Source organism: Pteropus medius, unplaced genomic scaffold (genome assembly GCF_902729225.1).
Source record: "Pteropus medius unplaced genomic scaffold, Ma_sr-lr_union100, whole genome shotgun sequence".
Taxonomy (NCBI): Eukaryota; Metazoa; Chordata; class Mammalia; order Chiroptera; family Pteropodidae; genus Pteropus; species Pteropus medius.
In genome coordinates, this window is record NW_024343159.1 from 168,388 (window position 1) to 188,265 (window position 19,878).

Consider the following 19,878-nt stretch of genomic DNA (forward strand, 5'->3'; position numbering starts at 1 on the left):
CATCCTGGGAGTCGCGGGCCGGCGCATCCGCGCGCTGCGGCGCACGCGCGGGCCGGGGCGGGGGCGGGGCGCGCGCGGCGCGGCCGGAAGTGGCCGCAGCCGTCGCGGGAGGCGTGGAAAGAGGCTGGCGCTCGGGAGTCCCGCGGCTCTGGTCCTTTCGCTGGGTTTGGTGAGCTTCCCGGCGCTTCCGGACGGGCGATCGGAGTTGGATCGCAGTCGGAGGAGGGAAGCCCAGGTATCACCATGGCAACCGCCAGCCCGCTGGCCGCGTGACGTCACCCTTCTCGCTCCGCTCGGAGCGGCCTCTGCGGGAGGGAGCCGGGGAGTCCTGGAAGGGGGCGCCCCTCGCCGCCTCGGCGCGGGCGGTTCCGCCCCGATCCCGCGAACGGCTTTGTTCTTTTGTTCCGGTCTGGGAGGAAGGACGCGAGCTGGGCCCCGCCCCGCTCGTCTCCTTCCAGCTTTACGCCCCCGCAACAGGTGTGTGTGCCCGAATCCGAGCCCGCGGGGCAAGCCTGCAGGTGCGCTCGGAGGCAACGGGCTGGTCGCGGGCGCCTCCGGCCGGATTCTAGGGGAGCACTACGGGTTTTCTTAATCCGGGGCCGAACCTGCGTGCTCGGTGTCCACTCTGGTTTTGTTTAGCGAGAGCGCCTCTCGCCTGCTCAGTGCTCTCCCTGGCCACTTCTGGGTTCCGAGGACCTCTTGGCCACCGTGCAAAACTGAGGTTTGATTGTGACGCATGCCGCTGACCTCATCCTGTGTCTTTTAGGTCAGCCGACCTCAGTGTATGTGGAGTCTTAGACTTGTTGGACATCTGAGCTGCAGACCGAGACCCAGCTGGAGGGACGCTTGCTGCTTTGGAAACCCTGGTGACCAGGTTCCAGAGGAACGGGATGAGCTCCTGAGATGGAAGGTAGAGGGGACGGCGAGGGCGGGGGAGAGCGGAATGATGGAGGCGAAGGAACGTCTTGACTTGAAGATCAAGTACTTGACAGAGCTGGAAGAGGTGGAACGATGAAACCTTATATTTAAGGATCAAGAAAAGAATCCGAATTATAGGGAGAGACTTGCAGGAAGAGTTAACTCTCCCGGGCTTGGGGGTTGCGGAATGTAAAGAAACGATGATTCATAGTGTCTGTGATCTTCACGTGACTTCTCTTCATTAAATATTAGAATGATAATCTTACAGTCAGAAAAAAATCTTCGTAATCATCCCTTCAGTGTAAGAATCAGATTTTTAAATCTCGCTGGGAGATGGCCTGTTAAGCCTTTGAACAAGTGTGGCATTAAACTGTCCATTTTGGGTGCAGGCTGTTCCTTTTTTGACTTTCTTTTTTTAGTTCCTTATATTAGGCAGAAGTGTCTGTTCCTTTAACTTTTGCCTCGATCTCAGTTCTTAGTCCCCAAAAGCAAGAGATTGCTTTTTCTCACATTGCTGTCCTTCAGATATGAGATCAGCTGTCACAACTCCTCACAAATTCTTTTCTAAGCAAAATAGCCTCAATTCTTTGATGTGCATTCGTTCGATACATCTAGACCATTTCTCTGAAAACCATGCTTCATGACAGCATGCTCTTAAAACGTGCTGCCTAAAACTAAACACAGTTCAGTGGACATGCTTTGAAAAAGACCTGGAAGTACGCACTGCTTCTTTTGATTTGGTTTATACTTCTGCTGTTTAGCATCAGATGGTATTTGCTTTAAAAAGTTTGTGCTATTATGCTGTAAACCCTGGCTCTTTTTTACATAAACCGTAGTGAACTAGATTCACACCATCTTTGTGTAATAGAACTGTCTTTTATCCTTAATGTCGAGACTTCACATTTATGATTATTCCATTTTTTAGCCAAGCGTTGCAGCTTGTCAGAATAATTAGGTATCTTAATTTAGTTATTCATTGTTTTAACTATCCTTTCCAACTTTATGTAACTGGTATATTTAATGAGTATTCCTTGTATTTCTTTCTACATGTCACTGAACAGGTCGGGGTAAAGACAGAGCCCCGTGACATGTCACTTAAGACTTGCTTCTGCATCATCATTGTCTTTACATTCTTTAGAGATAGCTATGCAGTCAGGTTCCGTTCAACCTATTACACAGCCCTTTTGCTTGCATTCCTTTACTATCATTGGAAGTGTTAACATATTATTTATGTAGAGCGAGCTATACCTTACATTTGTCCTCACTCGTTTTTTAAAGGATACAAAGAATATTTTATTTCTTACAACTGCACGTGTATCTATAATTATTTCAAAACAATGTCCAATTAAATCAACTTACATTATATTACTAATGAACAGTCGGAAACTATAAAAATTATGACTCCATTTACAGTAACATCCAAAATATGAAACAGGAACATACCTAAGAAAAATGTTCAAAATCTGAACACTGAAATTTACAAAACAGTTTCTGAGAAAATTTTTTTTCCAGGTTTACTGAGATATAATTGACTCTTAATATTGCGTAAGTTTAAGTTGTCCAGTGGAGTGATTCGATACACCTATGTATTCCAAAATGATTACCACAGTAAGGTTAGTTAACACATTTGTCACCTCACGTATTTGCTTTGTGTGTGTTTGTGTCTGTGTGGTGAGAACATTTAAGATTTACTCTCATAGTAACTTTAAGTATATAACATAGTGTTAACTGTTGTCACCATGCTGTACATTAGACCCCAAAACTAATTTATAGCTGGAAGTTTGTCCCCTTTGACCAACATCTCCCCATTTCCTCCTCCCCCAGCCCCTGGAAACCACCATTGTACCGTTCGTTTCTATGCATTCAGCTTTTTTAGATTCCATATATAAGACCTTATAGTATTTGTCTTTTGCCTTATTTCATTTCGCATAATGCCTTCATGGCCCATCAGTGTTGCAAATAGCAGGATTTCCTTCTATTTTATGGCTGCAGTATTCCATTTTGCGTGTGTGTGTGTGTATATACATATACATACATGTAGTTTACATGTGCGTTTGTGTATATACACATACATTCCCATTGGTGATGTAAATGGGTGTGCTCACTATGGAAAATAATATGGAGGTTCCTTAAATTAAAAGCGGAACTGCCATATGACCCAGCAAGCCCAGAGGAGACGAAATCTCTGTCTCGGAAAGATACCTACACCATGTTCACTGCAGCAGTATTTACAGTAACCAAGACATGGAAGCAGCGTAAGTGTCCGTCAGTGGATGAGTGGCTAAAGAAACTGTGGTGCGTGTGTGTGTATTTTTTTCCGTGTAACTATTACCAGTTTACATTCCCACCAGCAGTACACAATGGCTCCCTTTTCTCCACATCCTCACCAACACTTACCTCGTCCTTTTGATAATATCCTGACAGGTGTGAGGCGGTATCTCGTTCTGATGTGCATTTCCCTGATGATTAGTCACATCGAGCGCTTTCTGTGCCCCTGTTGGCCATTCGTGTGTCTTGTGCATTGTAAAATTATATTCGTTTTTATGCTTTTGAGTTGTAAGTACCATATATAGTTTGGATATTAACCCCTTATGAAATATATGATTTGCAAATATTTTCTCCCAGAGCTTGCCTTTTCATTTTGTTGATAGTTTCTTTTTCTGTGCTGAGCTTTTCAGTTTGATGAACTCCCATTTGTTGATTTTTGCCTTTGTTGCTTATGTTTTTGGTATCATATCAAAAAAGTCCTTGCCAACACCTGTGTCAAGGAGCTTTTAACCTAAGTTTTTCTTTTAAGACTTTAACAGTTCTAGGTCTTGTTTAAGTCTTTAATTCAAGTTAATTTTCACGATTGGTGTCAAATTGGAGTTCAGTTTCATTCTTCTGCACGTGATTATCCAGTTTTCTCAAAACCATTTATTGAAGAGACTATCCTTTACCCATTGAGCATTCTTGGCTCCCTTGAAAATATTAGTTGACCGTATATGTGAGGTTTTACTTCTGGGCTCTTGATTTTGTTCAGTTGATCTGTGTGTCTATTTTTATGATAGTACCATATTGTTTTGATTATTATAGCTCTGTAATATAGTTTGGAATCAGGAAGTGTATTGTCTTCCGCTTTGTTCTTTCTTAGGATTGCTATGATGTTTGGGGGTCTTTTATGATTCTGTACTGATTTTAGGATTGTTTATTCTATTTCTGTGCCAGTTGCCATTGGAATTTTGACAGGGATTGCACTGAATCTACAAACCGCTTTGGGTAATGTGGACGTTATACTAATATATAAGTTGATTTGATCCATGAACACGGGCCATCTTTCCATTTATATCTTCTTCAGTTTCTTTCATCACTGTCATGTAGTTTTCAGTGTACAGATCTTTTACCTCCTTGGTTAAATTTCTTCCTAAGTATTTTATTGATTTGGATGTTATTCTAAATGGGATTGTTTTACTTCTTTTGCAGATATTGCCTTCTTAGTGTATAGAAACACCACTAGTTGTATGTTGATTTTATATTCTGCAGCTGTACTAAATTTGTTGATTAGTTCTAACAGTTTTTTTTTTTATGGAGTTTTTAGGATTTTCTATATGTATGTGTGTATACATATATATATACACACACATATATATAAGTCATTTGCAAACAGAGGCAATTATACTTCTTCCTTTCGGAGTTGGATGCCTTGTATTTATTTTTCTTGCCTAACTTCTCTGTCTAGGACTTCCAGTATAGTGCTGAAGAGATGGTGAGATTGGGCACCCTCCTTGTTTCTGATCATAGAGGAAGAGCTTTGAATTTTTCATCATTGAGTATATTAGCTGTGGGCTCATCATATATGGTGTTTATTATGTTGAGGTACATTCTTTCTATACCAGTTTGTTGAGAATTTTTGTAATGAAAGGATGTTGAACTTTGTAAGATGCTTTTTCTGCATCTCTTGAGATGATTATATGAACTTTATATTTCATTTTGCTAATGTGGCGCATCACATTTATTGATTTGGGTATGTCAAACCATCCTTGTATCCCAGCGATAAATCTTCCTTGATCATGATGTGTGATCCATTTAATGTGCTGTTGAATTCATCCTGCTAATGTTTTGTTGAGAATTTTTGCATCTATGTTCATTAGGAATATTGGCCTGTAGTATCTTTCCTTGTGTTATCTGGCTGCGTATCATGGTGATGCTGGTTTCGTAAAACGAGTTTGGAGAAGTCCCTCTTCTCCTGGTTTTTGGAAGAGCTTGAAAAGGTTGGTGGTAATTCTTATTGCAGTGTTTTGTAGAGTTCACCAGCGAGACCATCTGGCCCTGGACTTGTCCTTGTTGGAGGGTCCTGATTACTGACTCAGTCTCCTTTACTCCTTATTGGTCTGTTCAGATGTTCTTTTTCCTCACGATTCAGTCTTAGTAGGTTGTACGTTTTTAGGAATTTTCCATTTCTTCTAGGTTATCCAATTTGTTGATGTGTGACTGTCCAATTATAATCCATTGTATTTACATTCTTGCCAGCAGTTGCACTGACCATGTCTATTTAATTGTAGACATTTTGGTAGACAGTATAAGTAGTATACATTATTGTGATATTTAATTTGCATAAATAGTAGTTTCAAAGGGCCTATGAAGACTTTTGGAAAGTAGGCTGATTATTTATATTTTCTACATAGCAGCAGAAATATTTTGCCTCACTTAATGGGAACATAGATCGAGTTGTATGTATGTGACATACAGGACTGTAAGTATCTAGAGACAAAACTGTGAATCTTAAAGTAACGCTTTACCTTCTGAGCCTTCCAAGGAGAGTATCAGGACCCTGGTCACAGTTATCCTGATTTTTTTTTGGATTCTGAGAATTAAAGGAAATCGACAGTTCCTGTTACTTTCAAATAGAAAAATAAGTGGGATTTTATGGATTGCTGGGAACAGCTGAGTTGGACAGGATTCACTGTGGTTTCTTCTTCCTCCCCCAGATCTGTCCTCACCAGAATCTGCCCTTCACCACGGGGGGCACACTCTCTACCCGTCAGCCAGTTTTCAGGTAAGCTGGGAGGGGTTTCTTAAAACGCCATTTCAGTCCTTAGAGTGGGACTATATATTCTTCTGCTGTGGGTTGTGTTTATCTAAAAATCAATGTTGACAGTTCGTTCTGGGCGCCCATCTGCTCCGTGGCCGTCTTCCAGGCCTGCCTCTCTGGTTTACAGTGCACTCACCACTTACCTCTTGCTTAAGTTCTTTTGGCATCACTTTATTCTTTATTGACGGATCTTGTGACAGCCCCACACAATTATCTGGGAGAATTATCTAGCCTGAACTATCAGTGGCGCCAAGGCGAAGAAGTTGGCGTACATACTTATTTTCATTTAATGTCATTTTTCTTCTGCATGAAGGACTTCCTTAAAGTTTTTTATAGTGCATTCTGCTGGTGGTGAATTCATTCACGTTTTTATGTCTGAAAAAGTATTATGTTTTTGTTTTTCATTTCTAGTTTGACAGTTTTTCTCTTTAGTATTCTATAATGTTTCTCCATTGTCTCCTTGCTTGCATGGTTTCCAACAACAAAAAAAATCTGTTATTTTTATCTTTGTTCCTTTAGATTTGTCTTTTTTCCCTTTGGATACTTGTAAGGTTTTCTCTGTCACTGGATTTGAGCTACAGTATTTGATTAAGAGGTGCCTTGGTGTAGTTTTCTTTGTGTTTCTTGTGCTTACAGTTGAGTTTCTGAGATCTGTGGGTTTATAATTTTCATCAAATTTAGAAAATACTGAGCTATTTTTTCTTCAAATATTTTCTCTGCTCCCTTTTTTTTTTTTTTTGGTCCAGGGACTCCAATTACACATATTTTGAGCCATTTGAAGTCCCACAGCTCCCTGATGCTATCTCTTGAAAAAAATTTTTTTCTTATCAGTTTTATTTTTGATAGTTTCTATTACCATGTCTGTGAATTTATTAATCTTTTCTTCTTCAAGCTTAATATTCTGTTGGTATTATCTAGTGTATTTTTCATCCCAGAACATTTTCGTTTTCAGCCCTAGAAGTTCCATTTGGGTCTTTTTAAAAAGTGTCTTCCATGTCTCTAACTTTTTGAACACTTAGAACAGTCGTAATAACTTTTAATGTTCTTGGCTGCTAATTCTAATGTCTGTGTCAGTTTTCGGTTGGATTCAATTGATTGGTTGCCAGCCCCCTTCATTATAGGTCGTATTTTCATGCTTCTTTGCATGTCCGATAATCTTTGACTGAATGCCAGGCACTGTGAATTTTACCTTATTGGATTCTGCATACTTTTATATTCCTATAAAATATTCCTTTTCCTGGGATGCAGTTAAGTTACTTGAAACAGTATGTTTCCTTCAGGTCTGGCTTTTAATGTTTGTTAGGTGAACTCAGAACAGCATTTAGTCTAGGGCCACTTCTTTCCCAAACTGAGGCAAGACCTTTCTTTGTGTTCTACCCAATGCCTGGTGAATGAGGAAGTTTTCCAGTTTTGCTAATGAGAACAGACACTCTTTCCACACTTTTGGAGCTCCAGTGCTGTTCCCTAAGTCCTTGTGGGTGGGTCTTTCTGTGCCTTTGATGGTCCGATCACACCTCCGTGCTGGCTGGCACTTGGCGGACACTCAGGCGGGAGCCCTGCAGTTCTCTGTGTTTCTTTCCTGTGTGGTTTCCTTCTCACTCTGTCCCGTGAGTTCTAGTCACCTTGATTTCCTAGACCCAGTGTTCTCTCTCCAGCTCGGGAAGTTGCTGCACTGCTGCCTGGGAACTCGGAAGGCAGGAAGCTGGAGCGATCATCGGCTTCCCGATTCTCAGGGATGACTATTTTTTGTTATCTGAGATTCAGTGTCTCAGAAACTGCTTCATATATTTTGTCTGGAATTTTTTGGTTATTTTATGCAGGAGGGTAAATCGAATCCTTGTTAATCTCATCTTGGCCACCGCTGGATCCTTTTAAGCTTTGATTTTGAACTCCCAGCTTTGTTAGGGCTGATCTAGTGTAAGCTCTCTTTAGGACTGCTTTTCCGGAGGCCCGTGACCACCTTTCAGTTTAGTGCTTTGTTAGAACGACTCACCCAACTTGGCAGTGTGCCTCAGGGCTAACAGTTATTACAGCACAGGGCACAAAACAGGATCAAGAGGAAAGATGTTGCAGAGTGGGATGCAGAGACATGAGATGCAGTCTTCCAGGTCTTCCCTCTGTGCTGGTCACACAGATGCCCTTCCTCTGCAGCTGCGACCCACAGAGACATGAGCAGTGTCTACCCAGGGAGGCCTGCTTCAGTCTTGGAGTCCAGAGCTCTTAAAGGGAGCTGATCACGTTGGCGTACACTTGTTATTGACCACCTACGGTGCAGACCCCAAACTGGCACCATCGTGCAGCATAAATCTTCACGTGCCCCAGGCACACAGTCCCTTCATCAGTTGGTGACTAAGCATTGGTTTTCAGAGCTTGCTTGAGGTTCAGAAGTATGGATCCAGATATTTGTGAAGATTAGGAAGGATTGGGCAAACCAGACTCGCTGCTGTAACTCTTTCAAGTGTTCTGGGCTGTCTGTGGAGCGGAGCGCACCTGTGGGCCCAGTCACGTTGTCCTGCTGACTGATACTGCTCATGGAGACTTTGCACCAGATTTGGGGCTCACTGTGGACAGTAGAACAGGTTCTTGATGTTCGGAGGTTCACTACTGATGCGAGATGTGTCCTGGAGCACAGAGATGATGACGATGAGTATGAGCGGCGGTAGCCACACTGGCTGAGCACGTGTTGTGCGCCACATTCTCAATGAAGCATCTCATACCGAACAGTTCGTTCTTAGTTCTTACACCAATCCTGAGTCAGGCTGTTTTTATATTCATTTCACGAAGGAGGAAATGTCAGAATCATTTTTCAGGTAGCCCATAGCTCGCCTTACTCCGTCACTGTTGCTTACTCCATCCCCTTCCTAGGTAAATGCTTTGTGGCTACGCAGAAGTGTGTTTGGTATTGCAGGAGTCAGTGACCTTCAAGGATGTGACCGTGGACTTTACCCAGGAAGAATGGAAACAGCTGGATCCTGTACAGAGAGATCTATTCAGGGACGTAACACTGGAAAATTACACACACCTGGTGTCCATAGGTAAGGATGACTTCTGCGAGTCAGAAGCTGGGGTACAGAGGAGGAGGAAGAGGGTTCTCTAGTGCTTAGACTGGTTTTGCCTTTACGTGAGGGACCAGAGAGACCTTGATTTTGAAAGGCTTTGAAAAGGTTTCTCTCGTAGCAAGAGGAAGGACGAACTAATAATTTTTCTGAATGCAAACCAGTTCCCCAGTTACACCGTGTCTGGAATTTGTAACCTCAGAGCTGGATCTGCTGTTCATTCCCATTGGATCGCTCCCTCACTGCCTCCCCTCGAAAGCGAGGCTGTGAGACTGGATTCTGACGTGGCGGTTTTCCCTGACGGCAGACGGTGCCTCTTTCTTTCCTTCTCCCATGAGCAGGACTCCAGGTTTCCAAACCCGATGTCATTTCCCAGCTAGAGCAAGGGACAGAGCCGTGGATCGTGGAGCCGGGCATGCCAGTGGGTGGCTTTGGAGGTGAGTAATGGGTCCCTACAGATGAGTGTCGTTCACTCGGACAGCAGCCTGAGAAGAGGAATTTGTGTGTGAAATGTAGATGCACTTGCTTCCTGCCAGATGTGGGAAGGCTTCTGGGCTCCCTCGTGCTTTGCCAGAACACTGTCTTGACACGCATCCGGTTTGATACTCCTTCCACCTTTCTGTGAAGGCAGCGTCTTGGCCTGGACTCTGGATTCCGTCTTTCCCACCCCCTCCGGGACTCTGAGCTCACGAACATCACCTCACTTTTCCACCTGTAGAGTTTCCTTTCCGGGTCTACAGGCTCTACCACTTGTACCTCAAACAGAAGTAGGGGACCTGAATTTCCGAGTACTTTTACTCAGCACCATTAATCTATGTGGCCACCATCCAGTGCGCTCCATTGCTTTCCCAACCACGCTCTGCAAAAGTCCCTTCCTTGCCTTTCTTCATCTCAGTGTGTGGCTTCGGAGCCTTTTACTCTATAAGGCTATCCTTGGAATTATAAATTAACTTGTAACCCATTAATTCCCAAACTGCACAGAGAGACCTCTTCATAGACCAGACCCTGGAAAAATATGCAAACTCGGGTCACTCTAGATGAAACTGAGTGAATGAGATATGGGATGGGGGTTCTTTTGTGTGGGGGAGAGAAGCACGCCACGTTCAAATTTGAGAAGTGCTGGATTAGCTAAAATTTTAGCAAGTTTCTTCCTGGGGGACCACTCGAGACATTTTTTTAACAAGCAGTTGAGCGTTAGGAATTTCCAACAGAGTTGCACAGAGTATGACACGCTTTCTCCCCCAGCCACGAGTCTGTTTCTTTCATGCTGCACCTTTAAAATCTTTCTCATAGAATATGATTTCATGAAACGTAGTTTAGAAAATTAATATTTTTTAACAAGAGCTTTATTAACTTGTGCTTACAGATGATTAACTTTCAAAAACAAGTTGTTTTATCACAAATTAAAAACTAAGTTTTAAAAAATCCCGACGAGCAGCTAGAAAATCATTTAAAAATGTTTAAATAGATATTGAAAAAAAATCATAGGCTTTAAAAAAAATGCTTCAGTCATCAGTAAAAAGAGGTTTGTAGGTAAAAATAACAAAACACCCACGCTGCATAGGTAACGTGGACAGTCCCAGCGACCCGGCCAGTGGGCAGAAGGCAGTCAGTGGAAGCCTCGAGCTCCCTTCTCATGTTTACTTTCTGTCGCTGGAATGAGACCCAGCCAAGACGGTCTTGGCGAGCTAGCCCTCGGCCCTGTCCTCTTCGGCCTGTGGAGCAGACTCGTTCCTCTCTGGTGACTGGTCTGCGTTCGTCGCTGGAAACGTGGTTTACAGTTCCGTAGGCATCGGTGCAGGGGCTGAGTTGCGGCAGGCAGCCCCGCCACTGGCCCTCCGCCCCTCCGCATTGTTTCCTTACCCTCTTTCTTGCCGTCTTCTCGAGGCTGCCTTGTGACCTGGCCCCTGCAGCGTCGTGACCGCATGGCGGTGCGGACTGCCTCACTGGTCCAGGTGCCCCTTTGCCCCCTGGTTGTTGGCACCCTCGATTAACCGTCCTCGCACAGGGTGCTGGGGGATGCTCAGTGCCCACAGACTCTGCATGCAGTAAAGTGGGCCTCGTTTTCAGCACTTCCTCCTCTGGTGCTGTCCGTCTGGCCTTCTGGAACTTTCTCCAGTCCTTTGTTCTTCGCCTGCCTGTGGTGTCCTGGTGACTTTGTTGCTAGCTGCGTGAGAGACACGACCACGTGGGTAACATAGGTCACGGTCTGTTGCATACTTGTTGCTTTCGGCTGGAATTCCCGCCAGTGCTGGGACCAGCTTCAGCCACGGCCTTTTACCCTTTATCCGCATCGGACGCCGTGGTCTCCAGTCCCCCACTGAGGAGTACGTGGACGGGGCGAGCTCCATGGCCACCTGCTGTGCAAATACTGAACACTTGGTGGTCCCCAAACCTGTGTTGCTTTCATCTTGTCGCTGCTAGGGAGGCGCTGCTGTCACGAGGCCGCCCACGCTCACGGCCGCTGCACCTTCCCCAGATGCCGGGTGCACCGCGGGGTCGGGCAGCTCGGAGTCTCCGCTGGCTGCTTATGCGTGCGATGATGGTGATGCTGACGGTGACGGTGACGGCGGCTGGGCTGGCAGCACGGGAGACTCGAGGTTCTCTGGGCTGTGCTGTAACCCTGCTGCCATGGAACAGAGGGGTACCGTTTTAAACGTGGCCTCTTTCCCTGATCCCCGGCACTGACCCCCTGCTTCGTTTCGTCGTCTTTCTAGTCTCGGGGCGGGACGGGCCGCTACGCAGTCGGAAGTGGAGCAGGGCGGCTCTGCTTCCTGATCGCGTCCTTGTCTTTTCTTCCTTCGCTTCTTTGCTGATGAACTGCTCGCTCTCACGAGTCAGCCCACACTGCCACCCGTTTTCTCACGTACGTTCCTCTGGCTTCGGGTACCCCTTCCCTTCCTTCACTGAGCTGATGTCCCCTACCCTGTATTTAAGATCTTGGGTATTCTGCTACTTTGGGCGTCTTCCAGCCCCACAAACACCACTACAGCCTCCGTTTCTCTTCCTAATTCTCAGAATGCCTGGAACTCGTCGTCTTCCCTAAAATCATTTCCTCCCCTATTTACAGCTTGCCCATTTTTAGCAGCGATATGACTGTTCCTTCAGTGTTCCAGGACAAAAACCGTGCAGCCTTCACTAGGTCTTCCCTGTCTGTTCTGTCTGAAGATTAGAGTTCTTGGATTTCTGCTTTGCTGTTCGTCGGCAAAGAATCTGTTGAGACCGTCTCCTCTAAATTCAGTCCCTCTGTGTCTCCTCTTAGCACCCTCTGAGCCACCCTTCAACTAACTGTCGCCCGAAGTGGAATTCCCTTACTGGTTCTTAGATATTAGCTGTGAAATTCAACGAGAGATTCTCTTGCTATTTTTAAATTTTATTTATCATTCTCCTTACCTCTATCCAAACTTTTCCCCAAATATTAGGGCTCTATTTGAAACTCCCCAAGAATTTCCTGAAGACTTTGCGTTTGTTTAGCCGCATTAGGTGGTCCCCACAGCATCCTGTTGTCGTCGTCATTTTTCCCTCTATTCAGAGAATACAGCATTTTCTTTTTTCTTTCAGACTGGGAGACAAGACCAGAACATAGCCTATCAGTCCCAGAGCCGGGCACTTCTGCAGAGCCAGTTCCAGAGGCAACAGTGGGAAAATGCAAAAGCAACGATCCTGGTAGCTCTAACTTCTCAGAAACTCGGGTGTCCAGACGCAGTCCAGAGAGGCAGCAGGCAGAGGGACAGACACTGCCAAGGGGAATAAACTCAACTGAAAAGGCAACGTCTGCTTTGGAGCGAGACCCTGTAGATCACGACTTTGGAAAAAGCCTCAATATCACTTCCAGCCTTGTAACACAACAAAAGATATCTCCGGAAGAGTCCTCTACGAAACCACGCATCAAACGGAATTCAAACCCAGTTAAAAAAGAGAAGTCTTGTAAGTGCAACGAATGTGGGAAAGCTTTTAGTTATTGTTCAGCGCTTATTCGCCATCAGAGAACGCACACTGGAGAAAAACCCTACAAATGTAACGAATGTGAGAAAGCCTTCAGCCGCAGCGAAAACCTTATTAACCATCAAAGAATTCATACTGGAGATAAACCCTACAAATGTGATCAGTGTGGAAAAGGCTTCATTGAGGGTCCATCTCTTACTCAACATCAAAGAATTCACACTGGAGAAAAACCCTACAAATGCGACGAATGTGGTAAAGCCTTCAGTCAGAGGACCCATCTCGTTCAGCATCAGAGAATTCATACTGGCGAGAAACCATACACTTGTAATGAATGTGGAAAAGCCTTTAGCCAGAGGGGCCACTTTATGGAACATCAGAAAATTCATACAGGAGAAAAACCTTTCAAATGTGATGAATGTGATAAAACTTTCACCAGGAGCACTCACTTAACTCAACATCAAAAAATTCATACTGGAGAGAAAACTTATAAGTGTAATGAATGTGGGAAGGCCTTCAATGGGCCCTCGACATTCATCCGTCATCATATGATTCATACTGGCGAAAAACCGTACGAATGCAATGAATGTGGGAAAGCCTTCAGTCAGCACTCAAACCTCACTCAACACCAGAAAACGCATACTGGGGAGAAGCCGTACGATTGTGCTGAGTGTGGAAAATCCTTTAGTTACTGGTCATCCCTTGCTCAACATCTGAAAATTCATACTGGAGAAAAACCTTACAAATGCAATGAGTGTGGCAAGGCCTTCAGTTACTGCTCATCTCTCACTCAGCATCGGAGAATTCACACCAGAGAAAAGCCCTTTGAATGCAGTGAATGTGGGAAGGCTTTCAGTTACCTCTCCAACCTTAATCAGCATCAGAAGACTCATACCCAAGAGAAAGCTTACGAATGCAAGGAATGTGGCAAAGCTTTTATTCGGAGCTCATCTCTTGCTAAACACGAAAGAATTCACACCGGCGAGAAGCCTTATCAGTGTCACGAGTGTGGCAAGGCCTTCAGTTATGGCTCGTCCCTTATTCAGCACAGGAAAATACATACCGGAGAAAGACCTTACAAGTGTGGTGAGTGTGGCAGAGCCTTCAACCAGAACATACACCTTACACAGCATAAAAGAATTCACACGGGAGCAAAGCCTTATGAGTGCGCCGAGTGTGGCAAAGCCTTTCGACATTGCTCATCTCTTGCTCAACATCAGAAAACTCACACAGAAGAAAAACCCTACCAGTGTAACAAATGTGAGAAGGCTTTTAGCCAGAGCTCCCATCTGACTCAGCATCAAAGAATCCACACTGGCGAGAAGCCCTACAAGTGCAACGAATGTGACAAAGCCTTCAGCCGGAGCACTCACCTGAGTGAGCATCAGAACACCCACGCTGGGGAGAAGCTGTACAGCCGTGATGAATGCAGGAAGACTTTCAGCCAGAGCACATACCTCGTTCAGCATCAGAGAGTTCATTCGGGAGAGAAGCCTTTTGGATGTAACGACTGTGGAAAAGCCTTCAGATACCGCTCTGCTCTCAGCAAACATCAGAGGCTGCACCCTGGCATATGACTGTTCTAGAAGCATCATAAACGTGGGGGTGCGTTTACTCTGCTTTGTCCTCTGTTAAGTACTGAAGAACCAGAGCAGATTGAGAAACTGACTGACTGCTTAAACCGTTTTAACTTCTCACTGCCGTGCTATGGAATCGTTGGTCTGAGTAATCACTTATGTTGTTAAGCAAGTTTGTGACATTGGAAAATTCAGCTGTTTTAAATTTCACTTTCTGCCATGAAACTAGGGATTTGGAATAGATGATGTCAGAGGTCGTTTGGAGTTTTATATTCAGTTTTGCTTATTTACGATATATTCTTGAATAGGATTACTATACATCACATTTTGCCGTGTTGCATCTAGAGTGTATATTTATGCATGTTTTGCTAGCAAAGCACTTACGCTTCAGTAACTGGACTGGAGATCTATTATGCTCCTGTCCTCATGCATTTGAGTTGTTTAAGTAACTGTTTCCTAATAAAAATAAGCCCAAAATACTCTCACGTTAATGTTTCAGTAATATATAATGGCTTAACTCAGTACGAGTTTTCGACTTTTCTTTTCTAGTATGTTTTAACGTTTAGTTTATCATAACTAGAGATTTTCTGCAGCTTTAACAAGTGTTATCTAACCCCGGTTACACAGTGGAATCACTTTGGGAACTTAATAAAACTATTGCCAAGCCCCTCTCTCAGAGACTGTCATTGAATTGGCTTAAGGGGGTGGGGCCCAGACATCAGCATATATTTTTTAACTCCTGGTTGTGTTGCATCTATAAAATGAAGGGTACCCAAGGAGTTAACCGTTAATTTCGTCAGGTGTGATAGCATGTGTGAGAATAGTCTGTGGTTTTTAGAAATGCATAAGGAAGTATGTAGGATTAAATTGCATGTCTCACTTTCATTTAAAATATCAGCAAAAGAATAAAAGAAAAAAGGGACTAATAAAGGAAATTGACAAAATTTTAATAATTAATGAATCCTGGCAATGAGCATATAGGAGTTCATTATACTGGTTTATAATTTTGTGTATGTTTTAAATTTGTCATAATTTTTATAAGTGAACGTTTTATCACTTATTTCCTAGAGAGCATGTTTAAAATAGATTTGACATTTTTTATGATCTTGGAGGTAAAAATGAACAATTTTAAAAGTGTAAACAAAAGTTCTAGAAAGAAATTAAGAGTTTACTCTGATATGACTTGCAAATAAGAGAACGTGGCCTTCCTCACGAACTGAAAACATGCCTCTGAAGTGGGGAGAATGGCACAGCGTGCTTAAAGGCACACGTTTAATAGTTTTATTAAGTTCCCAGGGTTGCTAGGAAACAAGGCCATAAGTTTACATAACTCATTTTTTGATTGGAGGGGCAACTGGACATTCAGCACTCAGCCACTCAGTGGTCTGCAAGTGGGGTTATGAGATGAGAACAATGAGTAACATAAGCATCTCTCAATGTCCTAGTCACCATTCAGGTCCGCAGAACACAGGGTTTTGGTCAAATAGGTTTGTACAGGGAGTGTAGTTTGTGGCACAGCTGAAGCAGCATCAGGAGGCTGTCTGCCACAGGCGGTCTGGAATCTGAGAGCCAGAGTCATGCCTTGTCGGTAGCTTCAGAATTTCAATTACAAAAAATTCGAACGTTGGCCACAAATTACGATGTTAAAGTTATTATAAGTCCTCAAAAGGCGCAGCCTTGTCTTGATTGCCCTCCAGCCCCTTTTCCTAAGTTCTCTCCTCCGCCCTTCCTTTCCAACTCCTTCATCTCTCATAGGCTAATTTTAAAGACGTGTGTTGGGAGAGAAAAGGCAAGGGGCGATGTGAAACGATAGATCTGGCTTTGAGGGGATGTGAAAGTTAAATTTATCACCAGCTGTTGTCTCCATCTCCCAAAACAGCATGAAAAGCCATCAACTAGGAATTGGGGCAAAGGGCCATTCCACAGTCACTTCCAAATCCATGCTGACAGCTTTCAGGCACCTGGGATTCTTAACCACCTATAGTCTGTTTTCTGTCTTTAATTGTTAAAAATAACATGCAACACCTGATTAGTTTGCAAGAATGACTTAATTCGTACCAGGAAAGGTAGGAAATCACTAGCAGAATTTCAACAGAATCTTATGCATGAAAATCAGATAGAAAAATGAGTATACTGATTTAGCCAGCATAGCCAACAATGCACTTTCTCCATTAAAACCAAGTATTAAATTGAATTTAGTCAGATCTCCAAACTGTGTGGCAAAAGGCATTAAAACAATGTTAAGAGCACCTGGAGCGCAGTCAGGTGTTTGTACCATGAAGAAATACTTTTCACTGCAGAAGAAACCTGAAGCAACCATCCTTGCTCCTGCAGTGCGCCTGTCGGTGTGGGGCACCCACGCGTGCTCACGCCTGGCGCTGTTGGAAGGGAGGCGATGCCTGGGGTCCGCAGGCTGAGAAGTGAGCGCCTTGCCGACCCAGAGAGGGGGCCGGCGGCCTTAGGGGCTCCGGGCCGTCCTGCCCCTGCGCCCCGGCCCGGCGGCTCCTCGCGTGGCCCCCGCAGCCACACTGGGACACGCATGTGTCTTCTAGATGAGAAGTCTGGATCTGAAGCCAAGATATAAACAGTAGAGCAGCAGGACATTTTCAAAGAAGGTTTATACCAAGGAATAAAGGTGGAAGAGGAAATCTATGGGGGAAATCTAGAGGCCAGTTTAAGACTCATCACCTAAATCAGGAGAAATATCTGGGACAAGACATGGTCATCTGCATGAAAATTCCTGCCAATGAAAGGCATGGAATCTAGTGAATTTGGAAAATATTTCAATATAAGATCAATACTCGTTTCAGAGCAGCATGATCCAATAGAAGAGCGTTGTTGTCAATATGGTACACGTGGGAAATGTTTAAAGAAAACGGATTATACAAATGAAATGTGATGGGAAAAAAACCTTGTAAATATAGCGAATGTGGGAAAACCTTCGGTGATCACACCACACTTGTTCAGCATCAGAGAACTCATACCGGAGGGTGAGCCTATAGATGTAATGAATGTGGAGAGGGATTTAAGCAGAGTTGTCACTTCACAAACCATCAGAAGACTCATGCAGGAGGAAAGCCCTACAAATGCAATGACTGTGGAAAGGCCTTCAGTTATTGCTCAGTTCGTATGCAATGTCAGGGAATTCACAGTGGGAGAGACCTTACAAATGTACTGCACGTGACGTGGCAAGACACTCAGTCATAGCACATACCTTACTCAGCATCAAAACATTCACACAGGTGAGAAACCCTCCAAACGCCTTGAATGTGGAGAGGCTTTTAGCCACATCTGGGATGGGATGGGATGGGATGGATGGGGAGGGATGGGGGGAGTGAGGAGGAAGGTGAGTGGGTGTGAGGTAAGCCTAGGAATGGAATTGGGGTGGATGAGGATGAGGACATTTTCGTCTGAGGCGGGAGTGCTTACTCCATGCTCCAGGCTGCCCCCTTCCCCCGCATCCCTCCGCCCCAAGGTTTCCTCAGGCCTTGCTGTTCTTCGACCCGCAGCGACAGCCCCCTGAAGAGGCGGTTCAGAGGTTGAGTCTGGCCGACAGAAAGCGCAGACTCGGAGGTGCTGCGGGAACCAGTGGGGGCGGGATGAGGAAGGATTGATGGTGGGGTGGGGATGGGAGGGTTGCTAAAGAGGCTGAGGGAAGGGAAGGGAGGCGAGGAGGGAGGAGGAAAAAGATGAGGAGAAAAACGGAAACCGTTCTCCTGATGGAGACGCCCTGGTCCTCAGCCGGGGGCCGCCGTTGGACTGCAGGGCGCAGCTGGAGATCGTGGACCGCCTTGGGAGTTTTGCAGCAAATCCAGTGTTAAGCTGTATTCGACAGCTGAACCAAATCTACATCTAGATCTCACATATTTAACCTTTCCTAAGGAAAGCCCTTCCACACCCCGCCTGAGTGTCAGTCTGCCATGGCGGTGTGGCCCGCGAGGCTCCCGGCCTCGCCCTCCGGCCAGGAATCTCGCCCTCTGCTTGATGACTTAAGACATTTCAGGTAAATTAAGACTCATTGGCTATGGTACTTTGCCTCCTCGTGTAAAATGCCCTCCCTGGCCCCCCGCGATGGGGACAATTGGAAACACTGAGTCAGAGATGACCCCTTCAGTTGCGGGGACCTCATGCCCTATTTCATGGAAGAGGTGACAAATTCCGCATTTACTTCCATTAAAGGACTTTTCAAATTATTATCTGCTTATTATGCTTTGATTGATTGTGCATCACAAGGAGATGCAAATATAACACAATCCACAAGAAGTATTTTTAACAGATTTGGGGGCACAAGAAATAACATCAGATTTCAATGTCCATATCTGTATTTGGTACAGAGAGATATGGTGGGAAAATGAAGAAAATACTAAACAGAAAATGATGTATTGCAATAAAGCTCCATGGGAAGTGACAAATTCAGGGAAATAAAGAGTCGATGTAAAATCTTCCAACGAAGATCAAAGAAGGGCTCCCTGCCTCGCCGTCTCGTTGGCATTGAATTACTATAGTTTTTAAGACAGAAGTCACTATATCCTTCAGTAGAATTTAAATTTGTGAAGAAAAATTTAGATGTTCACTGATTTTGAGAGGGAATACCAAGTTTGTAAAAAATACTTTTAGAAGGAGTAAGAACACCCCAAAAGCAGTGAGGTGTACAGTAGGGCCAACCACATTCATTCCTTCCTTTCTAATGACTACCTTTTTTCTTACACCAAGAAAAAAAGGTCATATTTTACCAAATTTGGCAGATTCTTACCATGGCTCTCCACTGCTTGCTTTTCACTTTTCTTCTCTTGGTTTTTCATTGTTTCTTTGTGTCTTTTTTGGTTATTTCTTGGTGTCCAGTAAGTAAGATTTAGCTAAGCATTCCATACATATTTAACCGTAGCAATCAGTTGGTTTCTGCTTATTTTCCCTCCTTCAACTGTGTTAAAATAAGGATTGTCTTCTTGTGGCCCTTTATGTACCTTCTCTACCGACCTGTAAAAACCTTAACAGGTGCTGGATGAATTGACTCTGGGGGGTTAAACCTCTGCTTGGTTCCTTTTCCTGAGCACGACACTGGCTCAGGGCTACCACTGAATTCAAATAGTCTCTACTCCTAGCTACAAACCCAGTTCTTACTCAGAGCCTGGGTAACTCAATCGGCAGAGCATCAGACTTTTAATTTGAGAGCCCAGGATTCAAGTCCTTGTCTAGGCGGTGAGGTTTTGTTCCCCTGATGCAAAGGGTGCTAGGTTTCTGGCTTGAGGAAATTTGGGTTAGAGTTTGACAACTTTTATTTGCCTAAAATGAGATGCCATGAAGTCAGTTATCA

At 44.4% G+C, this 19,878-nt stretch overlaps 1 protein-coding gene across 4 annotated transcripts; it reads left to right on the top strand.

Annotated features, from left to right (window-relative positions):
• Positions 1-80: 80 nt before the first annotated feature.
• On the top strand, positions 81-15,085 carry ZNF184 (zinc finger protein 184). 4 transcript variants are annotated; one of them, XM_039867301.1, is made up of 6 exons: positions 81-235; positions 767-910; positions 5,886-5,953; positions 8,855-9,024; positions 9,387-9,482; positions 12,607-15,085. In XM_039867301.1, the coding sequence occupies exons 4-6, from the start codon at positions 8,859-8,861 to the stop codon at positions 14,562-14,564; spliced, it is 2,220 nt and encodes a 739-aa protein (XP_039723235.1). In that variant the 5' UTR covers positions 81-235; positions 767-910; positions 5,886-5,953; positions 8,855-8,858; the 3' UTR covers positions 14,565-15,085. The 4 variants fall into 4 exon arrangements, with proteins under 4 accessions (XP_039723235.1, XP_039723233.1, XP_039723234.1 ...); XM_039867299.1 differs by having other exon boundaries at positions 8,898-9,024; XM_039867300.1 differs by lacking the exon at positions 81-235 and adding an exon at positions 317-477 and having other exon boundaries at positions 8,898-9,024.
• The last annotated feature ends 4,793 nt before the right edge of the window (positions 15,086-19,878 follow it).